At 42.2% G+C, this 20,678-nt stretch overlaps 1 protein-coding gene across 1 annotated transcript in view; it reads right to left on the bottom strand.

The window, feature by feature from the left end:
- Positions 1-8,813: 8,813 nt before the first annotated feature.
- The window catches only part of ERP44 (endoplasmic reticulum protein 44), a 93,035-nt gene continuing 81,170 nt past the window's right edge, over positions 8,814-20,678 (bottom strand). The window contains exons 11-12 of the mRNA XM_066367559.1: positions 11,112-11,214; positions 8,814-9,380 (exon numbers count right to left, since the gene is read on the bottom strand). Of these exons, the coding sequence (XP_066223656.1) occupies positions 9,279-9,380; positions 11,112-11,214 (205 nt within the window). The 3' untranslated portion in view covers positions 8,814-9,278. The remainder of the gene's footprint in view (positions 9,381-11,111; positions 11,215-20,678) is intronic.

The raw sequence follows: 20,678 nt of genomic DNA, 5'->3' as shown, positions 1-20,678 counted from the left end.
GGGTGGCGAAGGACAATCTGACTTTGGGCGAGGGGTATGCAACATAATTTAATGACAAAATAACCTGGACATGTTTTCTTTGAATATATGTACCCTGATTTATTAATGTCATCCCATTACCATTAATAAAAATTTATTTAAAAAAAAAAATAAAACATTGGTGGTGGGGTCTCCCCATCTAGATCGTGGCAGGGACCATCTCATCTGCCTCTGGGAATATTTCATGGTATGAAATACAGCACGAAAGGGAAAAGAAACTACACTTCGTTAGTGACTCCCAGGTGAGAGTGTGTTGTGCCGTCTTTCAGAGATATGTATTGAAACGGGAAAAAGCTTTCTAAGAGCTATCGAGCTCTGTACTCATTCTCACTTTTGTGTATTAACATAGGAGTGGATGATACAATGAAAGAGATCGGGGAAAATATCTCTAGGACTTGGAAGTCATGAATTGAAAATTTCAGAACTTGGAGGTAAAGATATTTCTCTCTTTCCAATGAAAAGTCATGACTTGGGATAGAGAGAGGATACAGGAACTGAATCACTGAAGAAATAAATGGTGTGGAAATCCTGGGTTGACCTCCCGTCTTACCATCAGTGGTCAGGATAATAGGGGCCCAAGAAGGATGGAGAATCTGAGTATAGTACTGAAGCAGTAGCAGCAGGGATTTAATTGCTCTGGTAGGTGAGCAGAGATTGGAATTAGGCAGAAGCAGAGCCAAAGAGGTAGGTATTTGACAGGATTTGAACCAAGATCTCTAATACTTGGGTTCATATACTTATTCCACCAAACATCTCTCAGTGACTTGATGGGAATGAAGGGAGTCAGGTGTTCAGCACTTACTCATTCTCCATAGATGTTAGTTCCCTTTTTTCATCTCTAGGTTTTATTGTTCATAAAAGATTGCTGCCTCTTATCTGGGTTAAGGTGGTGGGTCAACAACTCAGGACTTCCTTAGCTTTCTCTTCTTGTACCCTCACCCACCCACCCCACCGACGCCTTGCCTACCTTACAGGCGTCGTAATGAAGATGAAAAGAATATATGTTTAGTGTCTGGAATGGAGTGTGGCTTATAGTAACCATATAAATGTTAGCTGCTACTGATTGTATCATGTACCTACAAGAAGAGTGTTAGGGAGACACCTAAAATAATCGATTGGAGTCTTGATAAAATATCAAGAACTCTTTTTTTACCCCCTTGATTTGAGGGAGAAAAAGAGGGAGAGAGAGAGAAGCATCAACTCACTGCTCCACGTAGTTGTTCCATCTGGTTGTGCACTCACTGATTGCTTCTCACATGTGCCCTGGCCAGGGATCAAACCTGTGACCTTGGTGTGCTGAGACAATGCTCTACTCACTGAACCACCGGCCAGGGCCTCATTCATTCTTAAAATGACTTTTTAAAAAAGGCTCAGTTATTGCCCTGGCCGGTTGGCTCAGCAGTAGAGCGTCGACCTAGCGTGCGGAGGACCCGGGTTCGATTCCCGGCCAGGGCACATAGGAGAAGCGCCTATTTGCTTCTCCACCCCTCCCACTCCTTCCTCTCTGTCTCTCTCTTCCCCTTCTGTAGCCAAGGCTCCGTTGGAGCAAAGATGGCCCGGGCGCTGGGGATGGCTCTGTGGCCTCTGCCTCAGGCACTAGAGTGGCTCTGGTCACAACATGGTGACGCCCAGGATGGGCAGAGCATCGCCCCCTGGTGGGCAGAGCGTCGCCCCATGGTGGGCGTGCCGGGTGGATCCCGGTCGGGCGCATGCGGGAGTCTGTCTAACTGTCTCTCCCTGTTTTCAGCTTCAGAAAAATGAAAAAAAAAAAAAGGCTCAGTTATTAATGTGGAATAAAGATAACAGATGCCTGGTAGAAAATCTTTTTCATCTCTGTTAGGAATTCAAACATGAAAATGTGTAAGATCTTGTTAGGAGTAGGATGATCACACACCCTGGTTTGTCTGGGAAAGTTCTGATTTATATCTGTTGTCCTGGTGATATTATTACTAATGCTCCCTTTCATTCCTAAATGTCCTGGTCTGGATGAAAAAAATTACATGATCACTGTAGGTCAAATAAGTTTGTAAATATGATATATTAAAGGTAATGGCCCACCAGTTCTTGGCTCCGTTGTTTCATTACCGTCTGTCCGAATCAAATGCAAACCTGCATGGGCCAGGCAGCTGTGTTGGTGGCTGCGGCACCTGGCTTTATATTTGGTGTAGTCTGTGGCAGGATTCAATACATTTCGGTATGGAGCCACCACCACCTTTGAGCAGTGGAGTAGAGGACTGGCTGCTGTTATGGTTCCCCTTGGCTGTTCTTTTGGGGGCCATACGCTGGCTGACTTTTATAGCCATGCGCGAGGAAACCAAGAGCTCTGTAGAAGAGGCTGCCCGGGACCTGCAAACCGAGCAGCAGAAGGAGGTGAAGCAAAATTGAGAGAAAGAGATGCCAACCCTGGAGCTGGAGCAAGCACCGGAGAAGGAGGCCGACCAGGTTCATGAGATTCACCTGGAAATGGAGCAGCTGCTGGAGAAGGGATCACAGGTGTGTGAGTTGCAGATTTCCCAGGACGTTGTGTCACGAGGCCAGGGCTGGGGCTGCAAGGCCTGTGGGGTGGCAGGCGGCGGTGGCCCAGGGCTCGAGCCCAGCAGCAGGAGCTGGTGTTTCCAGCTCCTCTACTGAGGATGAGAAGGCTGAAGATGCCGTCTGCAGTCTCCAGAAGGTGAGAGCCCAGCAGCAAGGAGTACCCACTATACCCCTGGTAGGTCTGCAATTTTGGGACATAGGGGTGAATGTCATCATGCTCTCCAGAGCAGAGATGGAAATGCTGACTGCCATTGCCACGTGCTCCTCTTTGGGACAGTGTAAGACCTGCCAGGACAGCAGGGATGAGGGGGGTGGCTGAGGCTCCATGTGCGTGGACTGATTCCTGGACTACGACCAGGAGTGGGCACTGGCTCCTTTGTTGGATGGACTTACAGATTTTGGACAATGTGAAATACCCTGATGGGGGTGGGGGTGGCTTTGCTAGAGGCCCTCCCCTACCCCGGGAAGATTTTTACATGGCTAGAAAGAAGGCCGAGGACATTTTGCGCTTTTGGCAAAATGCTCAGAAACTGGTGAAATGTACCTTTGTAATTGTTGAAACTGTATGATTTGTGCTGTTGTAATTTGTGTAATGTGCCTAATTTCCTTGTGCAGGAATACCTGTGCTTTAGATTGTGAAGTGAGCAAAAGGGGTGGAATGTAGGTCAAATAAGTTTGTAAATATGATATATATGTGTGCTCGCTTATAGTTTGCATTGGATGTGGGAGACAGGCTGTAAGCAGGCAGGGTCCTTATAGCCTAAGGCTTAATGTTAAGACTAAGCCTTTTTCACTCTTTTAATACTAAACTCTTTTAATACTAAGATCTTTTCAACATCCTTTTAATACTAAGATCTCCTCAAAACTAAGCTTTCCCCCACATCTTTAACTGTTGCATGATGTGGGGTGGTGCACTCTTATGAGGAATCCCATTTATGCTTCAGATAAGTGGCTTTGTATCAGAGAGTTCCTTATTTGTATATTGGCTTAAAAGGCTTTAATTTCTACACTATAAAATGAGGCAGACCAGGGGCACACTCGCTCAGATCCTGCCATCAGCATCGCAGAGGAGAGAGAGCCAAGATGGCGGAGTGCTGAAGGCAAAGCCAGTTTGTGCAGAGAGAAGGAGATAGGGAACAGAGGTGAATAAGGCTGGTGAGGTAGAAACCTTTGATTCTAGGAAAACTTGGTTTAAGTCAGTGGCTTTGGGAGCCCTGAATGGAAAGGGAAATGTTTTCCAGCTGTGTATTTCTCGCCCGCCGGATGCAAGCTAGGTTTAAAGGTAATGGCCCACCAGTTCTTGGCTCTGTTGTTTCATTATTGGCTGTCGGAATCAAATGCGAACCTGCACAGGCCAGGCAGCTGTGATGGTGGCCGCGGCTACTGGTGTTACAGTCACCCTATTTATAAAGGCAATGGACTCTACAATATAGAGTTCTGCTTCCAGGGTGTTCCAAAAGAATTTTGTAGGCTCCGATTGAAGGGTCAGTGGGAACAGGCCGATGTGATTGTGAAGTGTCACCAGTAATCTCTAAGGAACCAGGGAACAGAAAAGGTGCAGAACACTGAGCTTGGGCAAAACTCTAAAATTGAAGGGGTGACATTGGACCCCAGAAGCCTCAGACCAGAGAATTTACCTTCCAAGTCTAGAAAATTTCTGACGTGATTATTAATGTCTTAAGCTAGAAAGCCATGCACATTATGAAGACGTGTAGAATTGTGGATTATGGAGAACGGGGACGTTAGAATAGGTGCCGGTCCACCCCCTTCATGTGCACAGCCAGGGATGACCTGCTCTATACTCCCTCCTCCTCTGGGGCAGTGGCGAGGGCAAGAAAACAATCCTAGCGCCAGGCCTCTGAGACTGATCTGCTCCTACCTAGGCAAGTTCACACCTGGCATGAAGAGCGAGCACACAACTTCCTTCCTGGCACCTCCCCAATAAGTAAACACATGAGAACCAGCACAGATAGGCAAGCATGGCCCAGCACTGGACAGAAACAGGGCAGCAATACCTACCAATACTTTGCTACAATGGTCCTCACTAATACAGTGACAGCTTCTGTTCTTATAATGCGCCTGGAGGGGAGGAGTCTGATGTACTTAAGAAAATACAGATAGCTCTTTCTGAACCTAGCCAAGAAACCACTTCTTGTAGAAGGGCTCCTGACTCCCAAGGCTGGACACACCTCCATCCCCGTGGCCCCCGGAGCAGCACCTAGTGATCTGTTGGAATCACCTCTTTCCTCGTGTGTTTTGCTCGTTCACTCACCTTTGAGCCCTAGGATAGGGGCAGTCTCCTGTTCCCTGTTGTATCTTAAGCCTGGCAATACCAGATTATTAGGGCTTGAGGAATGGTAAATGTTTTGTAAACAATACAATGTTTTATCAACACATTACATCCTGTCCTTCCCCCAGACTGAGTGACTAAGCTGGGGTCACATCTACCTCACAGAATACACAGCGTTCCTGAGAGCATCTAGCACCTCTGTGGCCTCTGCAGTGCCCGAGAGGGTACTCAAGTGTCATTCTGATAGTGTAAGATTTTAATCTTCTAGACTAAAACTTAGGGCCCCATCGCCAATTTAGGAGATAGGATGAAAGGTGACCGGCCATCCGGTTGTTGGTATTCACAGATGAGCCAGCAGAGTCCATTCCAGTTACAGTGACGCTTTCTTGTCCTTTTCATTCATTTATTCATATATTAGGTAATTTGCCTTTTCTCCCATCAGGTTTATTGATCACTTACAGCACTCTGGGTTGCTGAGAATACAATATAGAGTTCTGCTTCCAGGATGTTCACATGGTGATAAGGAAAAGGAACATGTGAAGAAAAGGGGACACATGTACTTCCAACGCTGTTAGACGGGAGTACAACTGCACTCTGAAACACACTGAAAGCTGTGGGACCGCAGGGGGTGGTCACTGTCCCAGGCACTGAAGGATGGATAGGACTTGATTAGGCGAGGGGAGGGGAGAGGCCAAGAGGCATTTTAGACGAGCGAGCTCTAAGCTACAGTTTTCTTCTTCTAGTGATTCAACGCCCTGTTGTACAATGCAGGTGAGCCCTCCCCCAGTGTGATCTGTAAGAGGGAGCTCAGACACTTCACCTCAAGGCCAGGTTTGAGCTATCAGCACGGATTCATGTGGCTTCCCATTCTGATTCAATTAAATAATCTAAAAAAACTTTAAACTGGAAGAGCTTGTGACTCTGGCTATCTGTATTCTGAGTAAAATATTCACAGTATGATATTATAGATGACAAATTGAATTAGTCAAGTCTCAGATAAAGAAATATTTTATAAATATAGTTTTATTACTTGGAAGTACATACAAAAATTCAAACAGAGCTAAAAAACAAACAAAAAACCAGTTGCAAGCAGAGGTCCTATCCAACCTGTTTTAATGAACACATAAAACAGTTATAATCAGCATAAAACAATTGAAGTCTTGAAACAAGTTATTATCCTCAAGGTCTTTAAATGTTGGCCTTAAAAACTAATTTGTTTTATTCTTGACACTTATTTAAATCTTTCCCCCAAATATAGACTACTAACATTTCAGTTTGGTTCATGAGATTTTCATTTAGAAAAATAGGTAAAACCATTTACTAGCATTATTTTGAAAACTGAAATACCGTCTGTCCGTTTCCCGTCTTGTCGCCTTACACTCCCCGCGGTTTCTCCCGAGTCCCCAGAGGCTGTTACAGCACCTGCACTCCAGCAGCTCTCTGGAGGACTGGGGTTGGGCCTGAGAGCCCAGAATTTACTTAAGGTGGCAACACTGCTCATTTTTGTGGTTTGTCATTTTAGTTTTGGCCGGCCAGCCGGCCAGCCAGCCTAGTTCCTTGTCAGAGGAAAGAGGAAAATTCAGTTACTCTGCTTTTCCTGATTGTTAATCCATTACACTACTTTGTCCATTCTTCCTTTTACTGTTGTTTTTTTCTCATGCCTTCTTGGCAAATTTAGCGTTTTCTGCAAATTCAAATTCATTCTGAGCTTTAATATTTCAAACAGTTGTATATTTCATTCTTCTTTTTGGCCCTTAATCATGCTGGTTTTGCCTTCTTGTGTACGTGACTTTTGACAACTTGACTTCATCAGAGAGCTGTGAGATGCAGAAATGTCCAATCTCTTAAGTGTTCAGAATTTTCTTAAAGTCTGCATCCTTTCATGGCCCCTCACTACTGGCACAATAATTGCAACACCGGAGAAGAGCCCGCTCCCAGCTTTAGTCCTGCACTCACCGTGCTCCTCAGTCTCTCACTCCCTCGTCACGGCTGAGAGGCCTGCGGCCCAGACGGACTGGGTAAAATGAGCAGACTCCCCCCTGGAACATTCCGATCCAGTTCTAGGCTTCTGGGAGTTCTCTCTGTACATCCAGCTGGTGCCGAATCCCTACAGAACCTACATCCTTGTCATCTGTCCCTCTCCGTCTCTGCTGTCATCTAGTTCTGGCCATTGCGTCTCCTCTGCTGAACTCCCTTTGTTACTCCTCGACCTGCCGCCACAGTATTCTTTCTCAAGTTAAATATGAACCTACTTCTCTGCCTAAAATCTGTTGCCGGATCTCTGTTGCCAATAAGGTAGGAGACGAAGCCCTCCGCGCGGCACGCGAGGCCCTGCGGGATCGGCGGGGCTCCCTCCCGGCCACAGCCCCTCTCCCCATGCAACACGCACTGGCTCGGTGACAAGAACTTAGTTTCTGTAAAGCATGTTGCTGTTTCATACTTAAGCTGGGTAATGAGTTTTTTATAAAATGGCCACCAGTTCCTCATGAATGCCGAGTCCTTCAGGGGTACAAAATTACCCAAGGTCATTTTGCGTTCCATTCACTCAATAAAAATTTTGATAACTACTAAGTGTCTAGAAATGCCAGACACTGGAGAGATGGGCATAAAATTCAGTTTCCTTGCCCTCGCTGCCTTCAGTCTAATAGACAATGGTAGTGGCATAAGTCCCAGAGCACGAATGCTGATGACACAGCCTCAGCGCTGCTCAGCTTCCAGGGCTCAGATCCGCCCTGCTCGGCGGGCGTGGGCCGAGGCCTTGCCCTGCTCACTAACCTCTGCCAGCGCTCCGCACCCCACTACCCGAGGGTGAGCTTTTATTTTTAAAGACTATTATAGGACTAAAACTTATCCAAGTTAATCGCATGTGCTACTTAACGTTTTGTATACCAGTTTGTTGGATGCTTGTTAAATTTTCAATCTGATCACCTTAAGATTTGGTCCATCTTCTGATCTGAAAACTGTAACTCTGATTTCCAAGTTACTGATTAAAAGCAATGAAGGTCCAACGTTTAGGAAGCTTTTGGCTAATCTGGTAAAATATACTAAACATGCCCCTTATCGCCTTATTAATAACATTTATTCTGAATGAAACGATAGATAAGTCATGCATAACTAAGACTTCTAGGCTAATTTTTTAAAATAACAATCATTAAATATACATTATAAATATTCACTTTATTTTGAAAGAATTGGAAGATGTTACATATATATTACATACTACATATAATGGCACATGTCAGCCTTTTAAGCTTAAAAATAATCTCTCCCCAAACTGGGATTGACTTCGACTCCAAATATAAAATGACTCTTGGCCTATAGCACCAACCCAGCCCAGAGGAAAGCCGATTTTGAACCTGTCTGTCCTCTGGCATTGGGCTTCCTGATATGATACTGAGGGTCCTCTCCCTCTGGTTTTGTTCCCTGGCAGTAAAGAGGGCTGGCACAGGGCCCATCTGACGGTACACTGCAGGCCTGGGGAATCTGAGCATCTAGAGGGGGTAGGGTCCTCTGACAATTTCACAATAGAAAAAAGTATGTGCCCATTGTCTTGGTTTTTTATTTATACAACTATAAAGGACTACAGGATAGAAGGAGGTTAGAATTATTGAAATACAACTTTTCTGCTGGTTTGTCTCTTTTGAAATCGAAGCATCATGATAGGAGGAACCTTAAAAGTTATATATGTCAACACTGGTGCCCTGCTCCACAAGTGTCTTCCTGTATCAGATTTAGGTATAATTCAAAGTGTTAAATGCCACCCATATGCCACTTCATTAGACAAACATAGAAATTTAATAACACCTTTCATAAGGAGGATTCCTGCCAAATGTTCTGGCTTAAGCTCCCCTGCTCTTCATTGTATGTTTAAGTACACATTCAAGAATCCAAAATATACCCCAAAGGCGTTTTATAAGCAATAGCCAACCAATCAGTAAAACACAGTACACAGTGTGAAAATTTTCATTTATTCCCCTCCCAAGTATCCAGAATAGGAACCCCTTCGCTTTGCGGAATGTGATGACGACAATACTGACGGAACTGCTCACAGGGAGGGAAGGCGCACACAGCACACAGGAAGCACCGGAAGCCCCCTGACCTAGCGGTGCACACTAACGGTGTGTTTCTGGCGACGTCACCTTTTAGCGGATTTATAAAAATTTTACAGGACAGATTTAAAGTAGATAGGCCTCTGATTGTATTTTTTCCTAACCCTAAAAGATTTTCTAAAAGAGGCTATATTAAATGACAATCCATTCTGAGTCAGGGGAGAAAAAAAAATTAAAAACCCAAAACTTCTTTCAGTTTATTCAAAATAAAAATACACATAGAATTATGAAAATATAGGTTTACTATTTCCACCACGTAAGTTGATGCTGCTGTTTGAAAGGCTTTCAAATTGTTTTTCAAGTTTTTAAAGCTCATCTCGATCTCTCAATAAAGTATACCTATATTCACTGGGCGCTAGTTTCTGGAAGGAGCTCTCGGGGGGACTACTTGCTACATCTTGGACTTCCTACAAAAGAGAGAATAAAACATTTTTATATTAATTATTTTATGGAGTTATAGGATGAACGGTAGTTGTCTCTAATTATTTGCTTACTAATCAATGAAAAATAGCTACTGTGTATCAACGACAAGAATGCAGCTTGAAACCTTGCTTTCCCCACGTCATGCCCGTCCCGGACCCTGCAGGGCGGCGCAGCGCACAGCCAGTAACTGTGGTCCCGCTGCAGTTCCATGGTGCAAGGCACGGAAACAAAACGCCTGGCACTTTCCTAGAATATTCTACAGATGCAGCCCAACTCTGGCCCAAGTGGGCCCAAACCCTTGCCTCTTACCAATGACTGCTAAGAGGAATAAAAGCAGATTGTTCTGATGCCAGGAACAATCAGAACTAACGTGACATAGGAGGAAAGCAAACACTTCAATACCGCAAGAAATGAACTCTGCATTGTTTTACTTGTGCATAAACAGTAGATAAAAATACGCAGTGGAACTATAAAAGTGACTTCCAAGAATGTCTAAAAAGAGGCAGCATAGCCTATCCTTTATCTCCACACTGTAAGCCCTTCCAGAGCAACACGCTTGTCACTGTTTCCGTGTCCCCCGTGGGCAGCACAGCACACAGTACATACATCACCTCCTGTACCCAAGGGCCCATTCCCATCATAAAGGTAAACAATGTACCCACACACTTCCCATGTCACTGTCATGTTCCATTTCCCCAATATATTTTCATTTTTTGCTGAGATGTATGTTTGGTTTAATTTGGCTGAAATTATGTTACTATAAAACAAACATGTATTTGGTGCCAGCAGTACACAAAGATGAATAAATAAAATACAAGGAGTTCAACTATCTCATGGAGAAGCCGAAACAAATCAGGATAATATAACAATAATAAACTACATCTTTTCTTAACCTGCAAAATGCATAGCAGGCCTGTTTTTCTTCTGAAAATAATCACCTCTGGGCTATTGCCAACAATCTGCCAGTTAATCTAGTTGCTTAATTAACAAAAAAAAATCTGACCTCACATTTTAAGGAAAAGGCATGTTATCAGATTGCTAAAACTCTTTTGACTCTTATCTTAATTTGAAAAAAAGTAAAGAAAAATTCACTTAGTATTTATTTTGCAAAATAGTGGATTGAAGCTCTGGATATATAAAATAGAGTTTGGTATATATCATCTTCCCTCTTGGTATGGTGATAAATATAAATTGATAATGAATCAAAATGCAAACAGGGGTGTTTAACAAAGCAGGAACATAGAAACAGTAAAATTCTGAGGTTAAAAAATAAATAGCAGACACAAAATGTCCAGCGTTCTATATCTCAAACTGGAAAAGCTGCATTAAACCGTAAGTTTTGAGCATTATGAATCCTGTATTGGTGAGGGCTCTTGGGACGGTTAAACAAGAACACCAGATCATTATTACCTTCTTAGGAGGGCCCATCTTCCAGCCACGGAGGATGGTATGAACGACTAACAGAATCCACTGGGTTCACTGATCTACGGCTCCCATTCCTAGCTCCGCTTCTATTTGAAGCCAACTGTCTCTAACCTTTTATAACCATATTCCACAGAAGGCATGCTCACACCAAAAACTATCTTGTAACATGTTTTGCAACTTTTCTCAAGGTCTAAATATTTTAAATAATTTAAAAAAGAACATAGTTTGTAATACTATTTAGAGTCTCTTGAAAAAGAAACAAGACTCCCAGTGAAAAAGGAGAGTCCTACCTGTCCTGGGGCTGTATCGGTTGGGTCAGGACCATGATGGAATTCTCTGTGAAGTTTTCCAGAGTGTAAGTCAAATACGAACTGCTTGAGTTTCCCAGGAATTCTAAAACCAAAGGCAAATAAAAATTCAGCTTAAACTGTTACAATAAACTTACGTCTATTTTACCAACTTCACATACATTTTTAAAAAATTTCATCTATAATTACAACATCCTACTGTAACCATTATAGACCAGGTATATGTCGAACATTTTTATACAGGTGTAATTTTAGTTCCTGTACTTGTTACACAGAAATTTTTCTGTTTATCGTTTTCACAGATAAATCCATTTATCTAGATCAGTGGTAGTCAACCTGGTCCCTACCACCCACTAGTGGGCGTTCCAGCTTTCATGGTGGGTGGTAGTGGAGCAACCAAAGTATAAATAAAAAGATAGATTTAACTATAGTAAGTTGTTTTATAAAGATTCTACCAAACAGCGAAAATCTGACATAACGTACTTGGTAAGTAATTATTATTATTATATGCTTTAACTTGCTGTAACTCTGCTTTATGAATTTTATAAAGTAAAGTTACTTCCCTATTTTATAAATCACCATTACTGTGGAACCAGTGGGTGGTTAGAAAATTTTACTAACAGAGATATAAAAGTGGGCGGTAGGTATAAAAAGGTTGACTACCCCTGGTCTAGATGCTGTCCTAAACATACTTAACCCTTTCTTCTGGGTTTTTCCTTAATTAATGTAACTAAAAACACTTCTGTTCTGGAAAATCACACAGAAAATAACAGGACTCAAGAGAAAAATAGTAGTAAGCAGTTCAAGTCCTGCAGCTTTCTAAGCAGAGCCCTACGAAGGCCTAGCACACACCTGTTAGCACAGCGGGCCTCTACCAGCACTGGCCCTGTCAGCGGATGAGCCTCTGCAGCCCTGGCCTGAGCTGCGAGTCCTTCTGAGAGCATGTCCTCCAGGGCACTCCCGCTCAGCAGAACCAGTTTTATCAGATAATCTAAGGCAGACTGGAGGGTTTTGTTTTTGTTTTCTTTCTTAAACGTGGAGCAAGTTCTTCAGAACTCCTTTAACCACAGGGGCAGCATCACCCTGGGCAGCTTAACATTGTGAAACTCAAAAGCAGTTCTCAAGGCCATGAAACTGGCTTTTTCTGAGGTCTTCATTCACCCCTAAGGCATTCTCTTTAATGGTGAAAAAGCTTTCTTTGATGGCTTCAAAACGCTGGGGAAAATAACATGAACCAGCACAACTCTTTGTATATTGACATCATTCCGCTAATTATTAGTCAGGGTATAGCACTTTTGCAGTACAGACATGCATTGTAGCAAAACAGGTCATTATAAAGCTAAGCAAATATGTATACAGCAGGTCCTCAAATAATGTTGTCTCATTATAACTTGAAAAAGGAAAATCGATCCCTGGCTGGGGCCGCTGTGTGGAGCTGGCATGTTCTCCCCACGTCTGGGTGGGCTTCCCCCGGAGACCTGGTTTCCTCACCGTGCTGTGCAGGCGGGTGAATGGGTGTGTCCACACTGTCCTAGTGCGGGTGTGCATGTGTGTGTGAGTGCAGCCTGTGATGGAAGAGCATCATGTCTAGGGTTGGGCACCGCCTCTCATCCCAAGTTGCCAAGATAGGCTCTGGCCACCCGCCACCCAAAACTGGAATAAGCGAGTTGGAAAATTGTTACCTTAAAAAAGAAAATCATGCCCTGGCCGGTTGGCTCAGTGGTAGAGCGTCGGCCTGGCGTGTGGGGGACCCGGGTTCGATTCCCGGCCAGGGCACATAGGAGAAGCGCCCATTTGCTTCTCCACCCCCCCCTCCTTCCTCTCTGTCTCTCTCTTCCCCTCCCGCAGCCAAGGCTCCATTGGAGCAATGATGGCCCGGGCGCTGGGGATGGCTCCTTGGCCTCTGCCCCAGGCGCTCGAGTGGCTCTGGTCGCGGCAGAGCGACGCCCCGGAGGGGCAGAGCATCGCCCCTGGTGGGCATGCCGGTGGATCCTGGTTGGGCGCATGCGGGAGTCTGACTGTCCCCGTTTCCAGCTTCAGAAAAATACCAAAAAAAAAGAAAAAAAGAAAGAAAATCATTATCTTATTTTTATTAATCTTTCCTAAATGTATGGTATGTATAGCTCACATTCATTTCAATGTTTAATATTTGAAATGTTTTGGGTCTTCATTTAGAAGTTTGGTGATGGCCTGACCAGGCGGTGGTACAGTGGATAGAGCGTTGGACTGGGACACAGAGGACCCAGGTTCGAAACCACGAGGTCACCGGCTTGAGCACAGGCTCATCTGGTTTGAGCAAGGCTCACCAACTTGAGCCCAAGGTCTCTGACTTGAGCAAGGGGTCACTCGCTTTGCTATAGCCCCTGGTCAAGGCACATATGAGAAAGCAATCAATGAACAACTAAGGTGCCGCAACAAAGAATTGATGCTTCTCATCTCTCTCCCTTCCTGTCTATCTGTCCCTATCTGTCCCTCTCTCTGTCTCTGTCACAAAAAAAAAAAAAGGTTGGTGATGTTTTGGTGACTAGAAATATACCATGCAAACCTAACTCGTGTTTAGTATCAATTAGCCTATGGTAAAATTGGTTTCATTATATGTCATTCTGCTTTATGTTGCAGTTTCCAAGAACCTACTGATGACGTTAAGTGAGGACTTATGTACCATCCCTATTGGGTAATCATTTCCTTGAGTCGTAGCCAATAAAGTAGGAGTACTGGGTTGAAAATAAGAACTTTTGACAAGGGATGGGCAAATGACACCTACAAAAGGTCACTCAGTTTTTGCTGCTACTTGTCTACCTGTTTATTCATTGAAATCTTGACAGCACATTTGTCTTATTTTCTTATTAAAATTTGCTTTGCTATTTTGATAAGTAAAAGACACCTGCATTTTAATTCTCATTTCTTCAGAAACTAAGCATTTTTTCTGTTTTAATTTATATTTCTGCTGACATGAATTGTCTTCTTCTGAGATTGTGCTATTTTAAAAATTCATTATATATATTTAAATATAAGCTGTTTTTCGTATCTGTTACAAGAATTAAAATGTAGGTTGACAAACACTAGCTCCTTCAGTAGAACTGAGTTTTTAAATCATTTTTGGTAGCAAAGACTAGCTGGCTGGTGTTAATATTATCAGTCTCCTTTTCTTTTTATCCTTTCCTGAGGTCCTGCAAGTGCATTTTTTTCCTTCAGTAACTCCCACTGAGATGTACCAACAAATACCTTCCCTGCACACCATTCTGGCTCCCCACTAGCTACAATGCAGCAGAGAACAGCAGGTGCCAAATGCACAGTTTACAAATACAAATGACTGTCAGGGAGCTGTATTGACAGAATACCTCTGAAAGGTTCTCTGGTGCTGAAGAAATTGCACAAACACCAGAGATAAACACTGAGAGGAGATCAATTCAAATTTAATCTGACATCATCCACTGTCACCCTCAGCAAAGGACTAAAATATAACCATTCGATTCAAAGAATTGCAAATGGTCTACAATGTTTAAGATAAAGTCCCTGTTACAAGTTTGTTATTTTATGAGGTCCAAAGATGATTACAACTAATACAGTGTGAACTGCTTGTGCTAGTTAAGAAGTGACTTATAATTAAATCTTAAATGAAACGAATTCAGAGAACACTCAAAACAGATTTTCCCCTAATTTAACCTCCCCACCCTTGTAAACAGACGAGAAGAGAGAAAGAATTGTGAGCAAAAGGCAAAGACAAGGGAGACAGAATACATCTGAATCCATGCTAGTGAAACAGATTACAGAAGAGCTCTTATCTAGTTTGTGGCCAGAAACCATCCATTATTATTAAGTAACAATCAGTGAATCAACAATTTACTGTCAAGAAAACAGACAACATGGTTATCTGCTGAAAAAGAAAAGAAATGTACCCTTGCCATAATAAATTCAATTATATTTTCACACTTTAGGGTAAGTTTTTCTAATTATATCACTGAGGTGTTTTCTCTCCCACCCTCCAAACACTTATTTGTTTACAATCTTTATTTTTAAGTGACGCAAAATAGAGACACAGTGAAATGCACAAGTGTTAAGTGTATCATTAAACCAGTTTTGAGAAATGCATACAAAGTGAGAAGTATTTTTACTATTAAAAATTTTACGTACAGAATTCAGTTTTTTACGCTTACATTTCTATTAGTTTTAACATGCATAAAAGCATCATTACTTACCTCCATAAACAGGATACAGAAGGATTCCTACACCTCTAGTCAGACCCTCCATTTGACCCTAACTCCTATCAACCACTCATCTGTTCTCTGCTCCTATAACATGCCTCTTTCACAAAGTCACACACATGGACGCATACAGTACATAATCATGAGATGGCTTCTTTTACTGAGCATACTACATTTGAAATTCATCCATTTTGTTGCATGTATAAAAATGTTTCTTCCTTTACTTACTGCTGAATAGTATTCCATTGAGTATGTGTGTGTGTCTGTAAGTTATATGTGTGTGTATGTCTCTGTGTGTATACTCACACACAGACACACACACACACACACACATACATACACGTATACATTTACCCACTGAAGAACATTTGGGTTTTTTCAGCTTTCGATGATTTTGAACAGTGCTACTACAAACACTTGTGCACAGGTTATGTGTGAACACAGTTTATTTTCCTAGGAAAAATAATGGGTTATGTGGTTAGGTGTATGTTCTACTTTTTAAGAAACTGCCAAATTGTTTTGCAACCCCACCAGCAATGTGTAAGAGTTTCAGTTGCCCCACAGCCTCAGGAACACCTGGTATTATCAGTATTGAACTCAGCTATTCTAAAAGACGTAGGTCTCTTTGTGCTTTCAATTTGTATTTCTCTGCTGACTAATGATGCTGAGCACCTCTTCATGTTATCTGTCATTCATCTATCTTCCTTACAGTCTAAGAGCATCTTTTGCAGAGCAAAAGTTTTTAATTTGATGAAGGCCAATTAATTAATGGTTTTTCTGGGGGGGCTTGTTTTGGGTTTTGTTAGTTTTTTACTGGATGGTGCTTTTGATGTTCTTTTTAAGAACTCTGCCTAACCGCGGGTCACTGAAGAGTTTCTCCTCCATTTCCTTCTAAGAGCTTTACATTTAGATCTAGGATCAATTCTAAGTTACCTTTGTATAGGAGGAATTCCTTGTTTGGTATGAGGATGTTCAGGTAGCCCAGTACCATTTACTGAAAAGATTATCCTTCCTTATTGAATTGTTTGCACCTTTAAAAAAACACCTCTATGTATGGGTCTACAGCCCCTTGCCATATCGCGGTTCACTTTCTGCGGTCTCACTGTATCATGGATTTTTAAATTGTGTAGATCTAATTTTTTATCGCAGATATTTTTGCTCTATCGCAGGATTTTGTGGTATATAGGTATTTTTATATATTTATTATTTTAATTATTTTTGCAATAAAATAAGCAAAATAAGTGTTGGAAGGTGTGGGAAAGGTTTATAAGACTGTGGGGAAGGTTTATAAAGCCTTAAAATGTATACAAATAATAAAATAAAGATGAAGTCGCTACTTCACGGATTTTCGCCTATTGCAGGGGGTTCTGGAACTAACCTCTGCGGTAGATCAGGGACCACTTTCTAGACTCTATTCTGTTCCACAGCTTTGTATACCTATTTCTTCCATCAATACTAAACTGTTTTAATTATTTTAGTTTTATAGTATTCCTTAATATAGACATTATAAGTCCTCCAACTTTGTTTCTTTTTCAACACTATTTTGGTTATCCCAGTTTTACCATTCTACATAAATTTTAGAATCAGCTTGTCTATAGCTACAATAAGTCTGAGATTACATTAAATCTATAGATCAATTTGGGGAGAACTGACATCTTAAAAGTACTGAGTCTTCCAATCTATGAAACACAGTATGTCTTTTCATTCATTTTGGTTGTCTTTGATTTCTTTAATCAGCATTTTGCAGTTTTCAGCATTAATATCCTGCCCATATTTTGTTAGATTTATATACCTCAGTAGCCCCCCTCTTATAAATGATACTTTAACAGTGTGTTGGTTTCCAATTGTTCATTGTTAGTGTATAGAAAAGTAATTTTAAAAAAGTTTTTAAACAGGATAACCCTGTACCCTGCTAAAATCACTTGTTCGGTCTAGGAGGTTTTTTTTGTAAATTCATTGGGAATTTCTACATACCCAACCATATCATCTACAAAGAAAGATATTCCTAGTTCCTAATTTGTTAAGCACTTTGTCATGAATGTATGTTGAATTCTGTCAAATGCTTCTGTATATATTATAGTAATTAGAAGTTTTTCTTGCTTATTCATTAATAGGCTAAATTACATTGATTGACTTTGGAATACTGAACCAGCCTTGTATGCTTAGGATAAAAGTTGTGACTTATTGTTCTCTTATGATATATTTCTGGGTTCAATTTCCTAACACTGTGTACTACTTTTTTTTTTTTTTTTTGTATTTTTTCGAAGCTGGAAACGGGGAGAGACAGTCAGACAGACTCCCGCATGCGCCCGACCAGGATCTACCCGGCACGCCCACCAGGGGGTGATGCTCTGCCCCTCCGGGGCGTCGCTCTGTTGCGACCAGAGCCACTCTAGCGCCTGGGGCAGAGGCCAAGGAGCCATCCCCAGCGCCCGGGCCATCTCAGCTCCAATGGAGCCTTGGCTGCAGGAGGGGAAGAGAGAGACAGAGAGGAAGGAGAGGGAGAGGGGTGGAGAAGCACCTCCACCCCTCCTGTGTGCCCTGGCCGGGAATTGAACCCGGGACTTCCGCACGCCAGGCCGACGCTCTACAACTGAGCCAACCAGCCAGGGCCTGCTGTGTACTACTTTTAACTCAACTTATACAATAATGTTGTATAAATTCATTTAATATATTACAGTGTAAAAAACACTGTTTTTGCCATTTAAGTTACTTAACCTCTTTGAGCTTCAGCTTTCTGATATGTAAAATGATAACTGTTTTATTTATAATTATATTGTTTTTATACAGACTTTTATTTGAATCCAAATATATTATTAAATATAACCATAGCTAGCCTTACAATAGCACCTGCCATGTATCAGACACTGTTCTAAGAGCTATAGATACACATTCATTCAATGCTCACAACTCAATGAAGCAGACACTATTATTCTTCCTATTTTACAGATGAGGAAACTGAGGCACAGTGATGGTAAGAAATTGTCCAGGATGATGCAACTAGTAGGTAACAAAATGGGATTCAAATCTAAGAAGTTTTAATCTAGAGTCTGAGCACCTAAACGCTAAGCTATATTGCCTTTAGTGAGCTCTTGGAACTTAACTTCTTTATTGTAAAAGTGGAAAGAATACCTATTTTATAAGCTTTACGTTAACTAAGAACACATATAAAGTGTAAAGTGGGCTGGCATAGCACCTGGCTCTGTCAATGCTTGCTGTCTTTTGCCGGAAGGATCAAATAAGGTAAAAATATAGAGTACTTATAAGTAGGTAATCTATGTCAGTTGTATGTAAGTGCCTTACTTGGGAATAAAAATAGTGCTTCAGGACTCAGGCCACCACACTGCCCAGTGGCTGGGAAAGACATTCAGAAAATCAAAACTACAGCGATAAATCAGAGAGGCAGGGAACACAAGGGCAAATGGATAGTTGATAAATATTAGAATTCATACATTCAATGTAGTCAAACACCTAAAATTATAATAAGTGGATTAAGCTAAAAGCAAAGTAATCAGAATATTTATTGAATATCTAATGCTATCACAAAGCAGTTGGTATAGCAAGAGATAGTAAAAACAAATTAAATAAAATTTGCCTTTTAAGACACTTTCTCAGTATATCAATTTTTTTCCATCAAAGAAAAGCTTTATTTGGGTTTAAAAAAATAAAAGAACTTCCTAGATAATGCTGAACAAAACCAGATTCTCAGAGTTCAAAGGAACCTTAATGATGATCTAATTAAAATATTTTTCTGCCTGACCTGTGGTGGTGCAGTGGATAAAGCGTCAACCTGAAAACACTGAGGTTGCCGGTTCAAAACCCTGGGCTTGCCTGGTCAAGGCATATATGGGAGTTGATGCTTCCTGCTCCTCCCCCCTTCTCTCTCTCTCTCTCTCTCCCCTCCCTATAATGAATATATAAAATCTTAAAAAAAAATAAAATTTTTTTCTGTCTAACCAGGCAGTGGCGCCATGGATAGAGCGTCGGACTGGGACACGAAGGACCCAGCTTCGAGACCCAGGTCACCAGCTTCAGCGTAGGCTCAAATGGTTTGAGCAAGGCTCACCAGCTTGAGCCCAAGGTTGCTGGCTCAAGCAAGGGGTCACTCAGTCTGCTGTAGTCCCCTGGTCAAGGCACATATGAGAAAGCAATCAATGAACAACTAAGGTGCCGCAACGAGGAATTGATGCTTCTCATCTCTCTCCCTTCCTGCTTATCTGTTCCTCTCTCTGTCACAGGAAAAAAAAAAAGAACAAAATTTTTTTCTACCTCTCCCTCTAATTTCTTTATATTCCATCCAGTTCCTGGTCTGCTCCCGCCAAGAGCACGGACGTAGACTGATGTGTCACAGCAGATGACCAACTGATGAATGAGCGAGATACCGCCCTAGTGTCCATTTGGCCCTGTTCTCTCATCTGCTCCCTGCACTGTCCCACCCACACCTGCCACCTGCTGCCATTCAATGCTGCCAACTTCCCCAAACTGAGTAGTTTAAGGAATTATGATTACAATTTTCAGTCATTTAATGACTTGGGATAAAACACTCAGAACCCAGAATTGGGGAACTCATTAGCATGCGAGTAATGAAAATGTTGCATCTTCCTAGGAGTACGCGGAAGCTTGTCCTGCCTGCCGCCGCTCCCTCCACCGCCGGGCACTGGGGCTCCAAGGACAGCTCTCTAAGAACTCTTAGGCAAAAGGACAGATGGTAGAGTATTTGCTGGCCACAATTTTTTACAAGTAAGTTTCTCTTCAAAGCCCTTTATCAATCTTAAACCATACTCTGATTTGCTCTCTTCTCTTGGGCTGTAGAGCATTTCCTAGACCTGTCCCTGTCTTAGGTTCCAAGGCTGCCCTCCATTCTCCTCCTATCTCCACGCAGAGTCCATTCCTTTATATCTGGCAAGTAAACAATCTGGTCAAACTATAGAAAAAAACAAAAAAAACATCCGGAAGATTCACACATCTGTGATTTATTGAATGGTTTCAGGTACTGGCGAGTACTGTCTCTTCTAACATCTTTCACAGTCATACTGCTTTGCTTTATATATATATGTGCTGAAAATGTAACTGCTTTGGGATCAAAGTGTTATGTGCCTGGGACACTGGGGTCCAGTATACCCTGACGTGAATCCTAGCCCTGCCACTAACTGGTTAGATAGCCTTGCTGGTTATGTTACCTCCCTCAGCCTCAGTTTCTCCAGGGAGGGTTAGGCAAAGAGAACACTGGTCGTGTGCCCTCACCGCCTATCCGCGGCACAGGAGGAGACTGCACCATAAGTCTGCTTTCTCTCTCCTTAACACACCGATACTTCCTCCATATGACCCCGGAAATGCTGTTCCT

This window comes from Saccopteryx leptura, chromosome 2 (assembly GCF_036850995.1).
Source record: "Saccopteryx leptura isolate mSacLep1 chromosome 2, mSacLep1_pri_phased_curated, whole genome shotgun sequence".
Taxonomy (NCBI): Eukaryota; Metazoa; Chordata; class Mammalia; order Chiroptera; family Emballonuridae; genus Saccopteryx; species Saccopteryx leptura.
Note: the sequence above shows the minus strand (reverse complement) of the source record. Positions and strands in the feature narration are given on the sequence as shown.